Source organism: Macrotis lagotis, chromosome X, assembly GCF_037893015.1.
Source record: "Macrotis lagotis isolate mMagLag1 chromosome X, bilby.v1.9.chrom.fasta, whole genome shotgun sequence".
Classification (NCBI taxonomy): domain Eukaryota; kingdom Metazoa; phylum Chordata; class Mammalia; order Peramelemorphia; family Peramelidae; genus Macrotis; species Macrotis lagotis.
Window position 1 is genome coordinate 586,060,930 of NC_133666.1, and position 13,167 is coordinate 586,074,096.

Sequence of the window (13,167 nt, forward strand, 5' to 3'; positions counted from 1 at the left end):
TGATTTTAGAAAAATATGGAAAGACTTCCATGAAATATTGAAGAGTAAAATGAGCAGATCCAAGAGAACACAGTATATCCTAACAGTATTATTGCTTTAAAATAGCTTTGAACAAATATCATTTTGACAGAAATATCCAAATTAACTACAAAGACCATGTGAAAAAAGATGCTATCCACAACCAGCAAAAGATCTAATAAGTAGAAATATGTACAGAATAATTTATTTACACATATATAAATACAATCATACAAATACACACATACTTATTTGTATATAATGGCAGCAATCTCTAAGGTGGGGGGGGTAAGAAATCTGCATAATTTAGTTGTATATTTAAAAGGGACAGGCAATCGTCCCGAGAAAATTTTCAGTTTCATGTGTAATTTATTTTTAATTGTACTATGCTATGGAAGTGTTTCTTTCCAAAAATTAAAAATACAAGACAAATTCAAAAAATTTTTAGAAAAACTTAGTAATTTGTTGAAAGCTCCATTTTTTTTTCTCTTGCACATCATCTTAAAATACTTTTCTCATTAATCTCCTTCACCCATTTCAGGAGAAAATGTGGTCCTTCTTCTTGACAAGGATAATAAGCCCTTCATGTGCACAAGCCATTCCATTCTATCTTGTGTATCTGAATATTTTATTACTGAATTAAAAAAAAATTAAAGCTAGGTAAGATCATAGGGCCACAAATTCTAAAAGGGAGGATGACTAAAATAATATTGACAAAATATCCTTACACATAACATTTAATCCATGTAACATGTTAAAAAATATCCACAATGATAAAGGAGGAAAGGGAAGGCACCTAAAGAAAACCATGTGGCTACAGAAGAAATTAGGATGAACTGGTTTTTTTAAAAAAAAAATTATGTTGAGCATAAATAGGAAGAAAAGGGACCGTTTGGGATTGATGGGATTAATCACAATGATATCAAAGAGACAGTATGTATCACTTTCTAACATCAATTCCAGTTTTGTTTCAGACTTTCCCCACCAAGAAAGACCATCATCATAAGATTAAAAAGGAATGGAGTTTTCCAAGTTATTAAATTGCCACTCTGCTAAATGTAAGGAATAAAAACAAACCTCTTCACCAAAAAAAAAAACAAAACCCCAAAACAGTGCAGAACAACATGAACAAAAGAAATAATACCTACTCTTAAAGAAGCTTATTTTCTAATAGGGAAAGGCAACTTTTAAGACAATAATGACCATGAAAGTGTTTTGGTGAGCTTAAAAAGAAAGGAGGTAAGAGTGATGTTTTTAGGTATGGGCTGGGTGATACATGAAGCTAATGAATGGATTATCTTCCCCAGAGACCGGGGGGAGACCTGGATTTTGGAAAACCCAGATACTGTGACCCAGGATTATGAAGATCCTTAGAAAATATTTAGCTATTTTTAAAACACTTTATGTTTAAGAGTAGACAAATCACACAACAGTTTCAAATTCCAGCTTTGACATTTCCTAAGTGTTTTTGAGTAAATCAACAATAGCTTCCTAGGTCTCAATTGTTCATCTATACAGTGAAAAGGTAGGTCTAGATACATCAAAGGTCCCTTTCAGCACTAAGTTTATGCTGTTTTAGGATATTGAAAACATTTGCAGATATGACTGATGCCAAGAGTCACTATTAGTAACCTTTTACACATCACAAAAAATGGGATATTTTCAAAAAGTAATAAAGGTTAAGTCTTAATAACTAGGCTAGTAAATTTTACAGATCCCCAGCAAAATTCTTGGCAGATTATTACAACAAATGATCTATGATCTCTTGGACAGCATGGGTTTACTAAAAAAGTAACTCATGTCAAATTAACTTCCTTTCTTTTTGATAGATTTAAGTCTGTGATTTCAGCCTGGGTAATATATGAAGACCTAGTTTCAGAAAGAGAGACAGAAAATAATCAAGGGCTCTAAGAAGTTCCTTTAACTTTGCTGCTACCCACAATGAATACTAGATTAAGAAGCTTTTTTAACTTTTAAACTCAGTCCTACCACTTATTAGCTGTATGTCTTTGGAAAAGTCATTTAATGTCATGAGTTTCATCATCTCTTCACCTGTAAAATAGGTATATTCTTGCACTATTTTAGCTCAATTACCATAGATGACACCGCATATAAAATACACTGCAATAGATGAAACAAAATTTTGAAAAATAGCTACTCCAGTAACTATTCCCTTCTGTCTTAGTGGTATCTACATATTCCCAAAACAAATCCCTACATCTATACCCTTGATTCTATCTTCTGAAATATGAACTCCATCAGGTGTTTTCTCTATAGCCTCTTTAATCTCTTTCCCCACTGATGATTCCTCTCTTTCAGCTAAAACACAACCCCCCTCCCTCACCCCTTAAGTAAGGAAATTTTCCTTGACTCCCCAGCTTTCAATCCCTAAGCTATTTCTACCTCTTTCACCAAACCGTCTGAGGGTAATCCAGACTTCAATTCTAAGAGTGTTTGTTATAATGCTGTTTCCAAAGTGCTTTAAAATTATCTCATTTGAGCTTTATAATAACCTTTTGAAGTAGATGCTACTAATTAGGTCCCCCCCCCCTTTAGTTTTTTGCAAGGCAAATGGGGTTAAGTGGCTCACCCAAGGCCACACAGCTAGGTAATTATTCCACCTAGCTACCCCATAATTAAGTTCCTTTTACAGAAAAGGAAATTGATGGAGAGGTGAAGAGTTTGACGCCTGTTTTGAACTCATGTCTTCCTAACTCCAGGTCCAGGGCTGCATTTGAAATCCTTCTTCTCTCTTGGCTTCCCTAATGGGTATTTCCTGGTTTTCTTTCTTATCTAATTATTTCTACTTTTTTGTATTCCTCAATAGTTTGTCTTCTTAATTCCCTAATAAATATGTTCCTGAAGGCTCTGTTTTAAGCCTGCTTCTCATTCTTTATCTTCTCATTTTTCAGTCTCACTTCTAGAAATTCAGCAAATCCAAGGATTTCTAGCCTTGATTTTCTCTCTCCTGAGTTTCAGAGTTAATTTCAAAATTTCCTACTGGACTTTTCTTCCTAATTGCTGCAGCTATACCAAAAGCTCAAGTCTAAAATTTCCTTCTTTCTTTCCCCAAATCTGTTCCTGATTTCCCTATGCTCAGACTTCCGCAGGTCATCAAATTCCCTGTCACCTAGGTAACAAAATCTTATTGATTCTACTTCTACAATGTCACAGAAACAGTTTTCTCCTCTTCTCTCCATTCCTAATGCCATGGAGTTCAAGCTCTTATCTTTTCAGATCTAATTAATTTCAACTATTTGCTAAGATTTTCCCCCCTTCCAATTCCTGTCTGACTAATTTTCCTTTTGCACAAATCTGTTCATAATCTACACGAGAATTTCTATAAGGATATTTTACTCATCCCCTCTCTATTACAAATAAAAACAAATCTTCACTTTTTTTTAAATTGAGTCCAAAACCACAAAGATAAATTTTAACAAGCACAAAACACAAGTTGTACTTTTTAAGGTCCAAAACCTACATTAAAAATAGTTGTCCTCTCCTTGAGCACTTGAACGCAGTTAATCCTGTGTTTTCTAGAACACAGTATTGTATCTTCAGTCACCACCACTATCTTCTCCCCAAAGAAGTAGCTTCTCACTATCTAATGATTTATCTCCATCAGCCTTCAAACATGTCCAAGTCTCCATTGTTCTTAAATCAACCTTTGCCAGATGCTCAAATAATTATCTAAAGCTTTCCTTTTTCAACAAAATTTCTTGGAAAAGGCATTCATACTTACTGACTCAACTTGCTGTTTTCTTTCTCATTCACTCCTCAATCCTTTGCAATCTGAATTCTGACCTCATTACTCAATTGCACTTGGCACCCACCCTGGGAAGTTACCACCACTGGTCTAATGATCAAATCTTCTCTTTTGGTGTTTGTGAAATTGTTCTTTTCCCATGTCTTACAGTATTCCTTCATTAGCTCATCATTGTATGACAACCACTAAGTAATTGGTGAGATTCTGTTCTAGGCCATCTTTGTCATAGACCTTTCTTGAAATCTCATGAAACCTATAGACATATCAGAATAAATTTAAAAAACCATTTCATCACAATTGTAGTTAATGTCAAATTTCAGTCAGAGGTTAGTAAGAAAAGACATAATTTTTCCTAGTCCAACAAAAACTATGAGATCCATACATAGGGCCCCAAGAAATCTGTGATAAAGAACTCTTGATATTCCTATAAATCTTCCATGGATTTAATTAATTCTATGCAGATGACTCCCAGATTTACATATCCTAAGCTTCCGTCTCTCTGTTGAACAATATTTGTCTCATATCACCAATTGCTCATAGTCCAAAACTAATTCATTGCCTTTCTTGATAATATCTCCAAACTTCCCTATTTCTATCAAAAGCATTGCTATCCCAGTTTTCTGGATTCATGATATTCAGATTACCCTAGACCCCCTTTCCCAGATATCTTGTCAGTAGGTATGTTCTGTGGTTTCTACCTCCATATCCCTTATAGCTCATCTTTTCTCTCCACACCCACAGTTATCACCTTGATTCAGGCCTTCATCACCCTCTCATCTAGATTATTCCAAGAGCCTTTTAATTGATCTCCATGCCTCAAGTCGCTCACCATTGCAGGATATCCTACACAAATTACACAGCAACTTTCCTTAAACATAGACCTGACCATGTCACTGATTTCCCTACAAGTTTGTATTCCATTAGACTGTGAATATCTCGAAAATATTGGCTGTCTTTTTTTTCCCCCTTTATATCCTCAGTGCTTAGCACAATTGCTTTTACAAGACAGGTACTTGATAAATGTTTATTGAAGGACTCCTCATGTATAATTGTAGTGGCCTTCTACTGCCTCTGAGATAAATTAGCAATTGTTGCTCAGATTTAAAAACATTTCAGTCTCACTGGATATTTCACTCCTTTTCCTTCTCTAAGACCCAGCTAAACTGACCTCTCTTCTTTATTTCCAGCCCTCCATTTCTCATTTCCCTGTCTGCTCCAGCCATCCAACATACCTAAAATGTATTGGTTCTTTGCTTATGTCATCACTTATAGTCCAAGAATCATTTCCTGCATGAAGCCTTTTCCAACCCTTCCAAACTACTTAGCATCTAATTATTTTATGTATATACACATTTATTCATTTTATATTCATGCCATATAATTTTGCATATATACTTTTCTGTCTTCTCCATTAGAATGCACATACCTCCTGAGTAGGGAGTGCTTCTTTGGACATGTATAATGGTGCCCAGTACAGTACATACATAATACTGATTTACTGTCTGATGAGTGGTGGTCCAATAGACCCCAAATGTCGATGAGAGAAGATTCACTGAGCCAACAGTGTTAAGGCCCAGGAAAACATTTACTGTAATCTGAGGCAGCATTTAAAAAAACACTGTATTCAAATTAAAGTAAGGGAGTGGATATCACTATACTCTTATTTAGATCATACCTGGCATCTTGCCATCCAATTCCTGGAAGGACTTTTTGAGAGAACATTACAATTTTAGAATGAATTAGCAAGGGGCCTGCTGGTTATGTTACCCAAGCAAAAGATAAAGGACCCAAGATGTTCAGCTTGGAGAAATAAACAGTTTATAGAGATCCGTTTGAAAAGCAGCCATTTTATACCTTGAAAAGGATTAGTTTTATGTTCTTCCAGAAGGCCGAATTCTGCTCCATATGATGGCTTACTAATGCAACAAGCCTTCTTCACTTGGGGGGGGGGGGGGGTGCAAAGGCAGAAAAAATAAGCATCCAAAATACCCCAGAGCATGGGTTCTTAATCACTTATTGGATCATGGACACCTTTGGGAGTTTAAAAACTACTATGGATGCCTTCTCAAAACAATGTTTTTAGATGCACAAAATAAGACTACAAAGGAAATCAATTATACTTAAATATAGATACTGAAATATATTTTTGCAAGGCAGTGGGGTTAAGTGACTTGCCCAAGGTCACACAGGTAATTAGTAAGTGTCTGAGGCTGGATTTGAAGTCAGATCCTCCTAACTCCAGAGTCAGTGCTCTATCCACTGTACCACCTAGCTGCCCCTATACTAAAATATATTTTAAAAACTACTTGACAGACTCTATGTCAAGAATTTTTACTATCTGGAAAATCCCTCCATCATCTGAACTAGATGATGGCTAAAATTCTGTATCTCTATCCCAAATATGCTTTCATAGTTTCTGAGACATATTGATACCTGTTAATCCTTTTACAGTAAGGACTTCTTGGTCCTGTAGAACTAAATCGGTATCTTCGCCTTGCAGGAGAGGCTGGACCACTATAAAACATGTTAGGTTTTCTCTGGTGCCGAGGTTCTATTTAAAATTTTAAAAAAGTTACAACAGTTACAAAATATTTGGACTTGAATATTCACAAACTATTTTCTTAAAAAATAAAAGATTATTGCATAGTAATATTTGATATTTCTTCACCTGTTTTATCCTACAATGATATAATATTTTAAAGTATTGAAATATAATAATAAATGGGGAAAGGTAGTCTTATTTATGCAAGTCAACAAAAACACTCAATAAAGCAAAACAATAATTCAAAAGGTTGGATTATAAACTCATATTAGGGATTAAACAATGTTTTAGACTAAGTGAATTTTAGAACATCTAGCTAACTTTGCAATAGATTTAATTGCTAGCTAAGAAAGACCTTTAAGTATCAGCATTTATTAAAAGAATATAATCCATAAAAAAAAAATTTGCCTAGAATGGGAGTCATTAAAAAATAACAACTAAGAGTAACACTTGTTAACTACAAGCAAAATTAAAGTTAAGAGAAAAATTTCCTTACACCCGACAAATCTATTTATCACTTACTTTCTAGGGGAGCCTGGTAATGTACAGCAGTCTTCCTCTGTCTAAGATCATAGCGTTTTTGATTATCTTCTTCTCCATCTTCATCTTCTTCTCCATCTTCATCATCTTCATCTTCTTGGTCTTCACCTTCTTCAGAAGATTCTATAATTAAGAAACGATTTTAGATTAAAAATAAAAAAATATAAAATATAAAAGAAACTTTTGGGGGGAAGTTGGTTGAATTACTTACTGCCTACTCAGTGGTCTGCCACCAACACCAATGGAAAAAGTAAGAACTTTAGTTGTTCAAATAATGCAAGACCATCAAAGGGATATAGAGGTACTATAGTATATATATTGTGGCTATAAGAAAAGTAGTGAAAAAATTACCTTCCCACTTCTCTCATGCTTTTGGAACTCTTGCTAGCTTTGGTTATTAACACTACCTAAAAACATGCCATGTTTTCTTCATCTGAAAAAACCCTCACTTGATCTCTGCCCCCCATTATTGTCCTATATCTTTTTTTTGCCTTTTTAGCAAAACATGAAAAGGTCGTCTATGATAGGTACACCTATACTCTTTCATTTTCTTCTTAATTTCTCACTATCTGGCCTCTGACCTCATCATTCCTTAGTAATGGTTCATTGCCAAATCCAATGACCTTTTATCAATCCTCACCCATATACCATTTTTTTTTTGAGATGGCTGATCCCTTTTCTTGATATCTCTCCTCTCTAGGCTTTCCAGATACCACTTGCTCTTAGTTCTCCTTTTGTCTGATCATTTCTTTGTCTCCTAGGCTGGGACCTTCTCCAGGCCACACCCTCTCTTCAGCATCCCCCAGGGTTCTTTCCTGGGTCCCCTACTCTTTTGCTTGGTGATCTCTTCAGTTCCCAATTACCATCTCTATGCTGAATATTCTCAAGTCTACCTATCTATCCTAACCTCCAATCTCACATCTCCAACCGCCTTTCAGACATCTAGAACTGAGTGTCCAGTAGACATCTTATATTCAATCTTTCCAAAACAGAACTGAAAGCAACACTATTCTCCTAGGACCTAAGGCTCACAACCTCTAGTAGCAGGTTGATTTTTACCTCTGTAACTATCATCTCTCAAAGACATTGCCTTTCCCCTTCTAACAGTTCCACAATTCTAGTGGAGACCCTCATCTTCTCAGGCCTGGATTATTGCAATATGCAGAAGATGGATCCCTCAAGCCTTTTCCCACCCCAATCCATCCTCCAATTAGTCTCTAATGTGATTTTCCTAAAAAGTAAGCCCAATCATGCCACCTTCCTAATCAATAAACTCTAGCAGCTTCCTATCACCTCCAGAAGTAAAGTGTCCTGGCATTTAAAGTCCCTTCTACCTTCTTCTACCTTCCAGATCTTTTTTGGGTTTTTTTTGAAAGGCAATGGGGTTAAGTGACTTGCCCAAGGTCACCAAGTATTTAAGTGTCTGAGACTGGAATTGAAGTCAGGGCCTCTAACTCCAGAGCTAGTGCTCTATGCATTGCACCACCTAGCTGCCCCCTAGATTTCTTAATAAATAATCCCCAACATGTACTCTTCCATTCAGTGACATTGGGTCCTCCTTGCTTTTCTATGGAACTAGATCCTCCATTTCTCTGCTCTAGGCATTTTCTCTGGCTGTCCTCCATGCCTAGAATGTTCTCTCTCTTCTGCATCAACTACAAACCTCCCTGGCTTCTTTTAAGTTCCAACTAAGAATATCTTCTGTACGGAGCCTGTTCCAATCCCTCTTAATTCTAGTGTCTTCCCTTGTTAACTAACTAGTATCTTACATACAACTTGTTTTCCATAAATCTTTTTGCATATTGTCATCTCTGTTAGCTTATAAATTCCTTGAAGGCAGAACAGTCTTTTGTCTCTTTTATCCCCAGTACTTAGAGCAGTGTATAGAACATAGTAGGTACTTAAAAAATGTTGAGTGATTAAATGAAAGACTACAAGTTGGTTGAGATTATCTTGCTAAGAACTTTATCATTATCTTTGTAAACAAGTTTTGCATAAATTATAATTTTATATGACTCAGGTCTCCACCAAGAGGAATAATTATTCAATTTTGAATATAGCTGGAAGAAAAATTATGACCATTTATTAATTAAAGTAGTTTCTTTTCCCATTTTGAGGTCCAGTCAGCAATAAAATTCTTTTAAATAAATATTCCCAGAATTCAGGGAAGCCTGGAGGGGTTTGCATGAACTGATGCTGAGCAAAGAAGAACACCCCCTAACAGCAACATGGGGGTGATGATCAACCTTGATGGACTTGCTCATCTCATCAGTGCAACAATCGGGGACAATTTTAGGCTATCTGGATGGAGAATACCATCTGTATTCAAGAAAAAGAATTGTGGAGTTTAAACAAAGACTAAAGACTATTACCTTTAATTTAAAAAAAAAAACCCCAACAACCCTCCTATCTTATGGAATTGTGCTATCCCTTATACTTCATTTTTTTTTTCCCTTAAGGATACGATTTCTCTCTCATAACATTCAACTCAGATCAATGTATACCATGGAAACAATGTAAAGACTAACAGACTACCTTCTGTGGGGGTGGGAGGAGGGAAGCAAGACTAGGGGAAAAATTGTTAAAACTCAAAATAAAATCTTTCTAAAAAAAAAAAATAAAATAAAAAGGCTGTACCAATTAAATAAACAAATACTCCCAGAAAATATGGATCAGAGATTCAATAGATTTAGCCAAACAAAAAAAAAAGCTAAACTATACGTAGTCAGAAATTCTTCATATAGTTTAAACATAATACTCCATGTTCTGGCCTAGAAAAAAATAGCAATGAATTAAAAAAATTCAACAAATAATATCATGAGATTTCATCCTACACCCTCAGCAAATTGGCAAAGATGACAAAAAAATGGGACTAGCTAATAGTAGAGAAGGATATGGAAGGATGGATACACTGGTACCTTCCTGGTAGAGCTGAGAGTACACCAATTTGAAATTATAAAATAAAGCAACTAAAATGTCCATACCCTTGATGCAGAGGTTCAACTAACAGGTATTCAAGGAGGCCATTAAGAAGAAAGCCCCCATTTACAATAAAATATTTATTTTATGTGGTAGTAAAGAACAAAGAAAATGACCATAGATTGGGGAATAGTTAAACAAATTGTGATACACAAAGTGTAATTCAGTAAAACTGTGCTAGAAGAAAAGATCAATATCATGAATACAGAAAAACAAGGAATGATTCATATGAACATATGTACAGTGAGATAGAGTCAAGGAAACAAAAAGCAAAATGATTGCAATACTGTTCATAAAAAAAACAACCAAAAGGAATGTTGTAAAAATCATAAAGAATAGGCATGATTGAGATAATATATATGAGAATACTTCCCTTCACTCCACTACAGAGGTGTGAGTGAAGCTGAGACTTGTAAAATATATTTTTCAGGTTTTTTTTTTTTTATATATAGTGCCATTTTTCTCCTCTTTTTCAAAAACATACTCTTATATATATGGAATGACTATCTTTGAGAAGAATACAGATACAGGAGGAAATTTAGATAAAGTATACACAAAGAATAAATAAATCCTTATTTTTAAAAAAGGGACTGGGGAGCAGCTCGGTGGCACAATGGATAGAGCACAATGGATAGAGTCAGGAGGACCTGAATTCAAATCCAACCTCAGACATGTAATAATTACCTAATTATGTGACCTTAGGCAAGTCACTTAACTCCAATGCCTAGCGCCCCCATTAAGCATATAGACAGAATGAAGAAAATAAAGCAATTTCATAATTATTCCTAAATCAAATTTTCATAATCTAGCTGGCTATATTGTACTAAATTCTCAGAATGACTCCCATTCTAAACACAATTTTAAAAGTACATTAAGGGGCAGTTAGGTGGCACAGTGGATAGAGACCAGCCCTGGAGTCAGGAGTACCTGAGTTCAAATCTGGCCTCAGACACTTAATAATGACCTAGCTGTGTGGCCTTGGGCAAGCTACTTAACCCCATCTGCCTTGCAAAAACTAAAAAAAACCAAAAGTAATACCCATATAAGTTTACTGAGATTTTTTGACCCATATACCTGAATTTTAAATACAATGGTCTAAGTTGAGTTAAACATATGATTAAGATATTCTTTCTATTATCAATTATTTCTCTTAACTGCTCAGTAGCTTCTTTTTTCATCTCCCTTCTCAACAGCATCAAAATAGCATTATTTTTGAAAGTTATTAGATTTTTACATGTGCCTTGAAACACTCGTATACCTAAAAGCAACTTTACTTTCCTTACTTTAAAATTAACTGCTTAAACAAGCATAAATTAGATTACTCAGTAAAATAAAAAAAAAATTCAGATATTAAAACATTCAAAAATGAATGTTCTGTCTTATCCAGCATTTGAAATGTCCATCTAAAATAAAATTTCAATACTATTTAAGTAACCTATTTAAACTACCTTTAACAAACTAACTTCTGGTTGGTGAACTGGTTCCAGCAATTCAGAACATGACTGATAACTGAGCCAGTGGCAGCAATGGCACTCAAAGCTCAGAGATTGCCAAGGACAACTTGGAAGGTCAACAGGTAAAGTGCTATCACACCAGGATGAGAGTAGAGCACAGTCCAGCACAGGTCTCAGAAGGACAGACCTCACTGTGGTGGACCAGGAGCAGACCTTGGGAACTACTGCATGAAGCTCTCTACACACACAGATGGCAAGGAGAGTCAGAAGAAGATCAAGGGGATTTCTTTGCTATCACTGAGGCAGGACTGTTACTTTGCCCATACTTGGACCTGGGTTGCCATTCCAAGAAGAGGAATACAATTCCAGGGCAGAAGAATAGTTAAAAAATCTTTCCAAAAATCATTTCTCCTTGGAAAAACTGAAAACTTGCAGGTCCCTTTAAGTAGCTCTGAAAAGAGCTACAAAAAATCCCATAAATTTGGGATAGCACACTCTTCATCCAGGAAGCAGAACCCTACCTTAACAAAGATTTAAAATCAAATCATAAGCTGAGGAAATGAGCAAACAGAAAGAAAAAAAAAACCCTAACCAAACAAATTTGATAGTGACAACGAAGTTCAAAACACATTCAGAAGAAGATAAAGTCAAAGTTCCTATAGCCAAAACAATAAAAAAAAATATCAACTGGTCCCAGGCCACAGAAGAGATCAAAAATCATTCTGAAAATCAAGTAAGGGAGGGAGAGGGAAAACAGGAAGAAAAATGGGAGCAATGCAGGAAAATCATGAAAATCACATAAGCCTTGGTTAAGGAAACACACACACACACACACACACACACCCACACACACACACACACACACCCCTGAAGAAAATAACATTTTTTTCATTTTTTTTTTTTAGGTTTTTGCAAGGCAAATGGGGTTAAGTGGCTTGCCCAAGGCCACACAGCTAGGAAATTACTAAGTGTCTGAGGCTGGATTTGAACTCAGGTACTCCTGACTCCAGGGCCAGTGCTCTATTCACTGAGCCACCTAGCTGCCCCAGAAAATAACATCTTAAAACAGACTAGATCAAGTGGAAAAAGAGGTACAAAAAGACAATGAGGACTAAAATGCTTAAAAAGTCAAATTGGCCAAATGGAAAAGGAGATACAAAAGCTCAGTGAAGAAAATAATTTCTTAAAATATAGAACTGGGGGGGGGGGGGGGGGTGGAGCCAAGATGGCGACATGAAGGGATTGAGTCTCAGGAGCTCTCTGATCAAAACTCATAAACTAAGGACTCTAACTAAACAGACAGAACCCACAGAGGGACCCAGTGAGGCAGTTCTCCTACTCAAGGTAATCTGGAAAAGAGCAGAAAGGCTCTGCTCCCCGGGTCGGAGGGGCGGCCTGCCAGGGGTGGCCCACCAGAGCCAAAGAACTTCAGCCTCCGGGAGGCAGCCCCAGGGCACTGGGAGCCATGGCTCCCAGCAGTGGAGGAGTCTCCTGAGCTGCACCCCGGGGAGCACCAGCACAAGTGGGGGACCAGTGGGGGACCTCTGTCAGAATGAGCACGTGGAGCCCAGCCCTTGGGGCAGCCAGCAGCCTGGTCTTTTGGCAGCCTAGACCCCCCAGGGCATGAGCCCATTGAGCTGAGGGAGGGGGAGTAAAGAGAGAGAGAGAGACTGCTGAGCTCTGTCCTCTGCCTCTGGAACAGGACTCTGGGGCTCTGACCACATTCAGATCCTGATCCCAGTCTAGACCCCGCCCATAGAACAGCAGGGCCCCCCCCCCCCCCACCTCAGCCCCGTGGCAGAGGGGGGCACTTATGGTCATTCACAGACCAGGAGGGAGGACAGAACCTCACACACTGAGACCCTTGT

At 36.8% G+C, this 13,167-nt stretch overlaps 1 protein-coding gene across 3 annotated transcripts in view; it reads right to left on the reverse strand.

Moving 5' to 3' along the window:
• Positions 1 to 13,167, reverse strand: part of ATAD2 (ATPase family AAA domain containing 2) — an 83,697-nt gene that overhangs the window by 52,825 nt on the left and 17,705 nt on the right. For all 3 annotated transcript variants that reach the window (XM_074201582.1, XM_074201581.1, XM_074201583.1), the window contains exons 7-8: positions 6,849 to 6,989; positions 6,218 to 6,335 (exon numbers count right to left, since the gene is read on the reverse strand). In XM_074201582.1, coding sequence (XP_074057683.1) covers positions 6,218 to 6,335; positions 6,849 to 6,989 — 259 coding nt within the window. The remainder of the gene's footprint in view (positions 1 to 6,217; positions 6,336 to 6,848; positions 6,990 to 13,167) is intronic.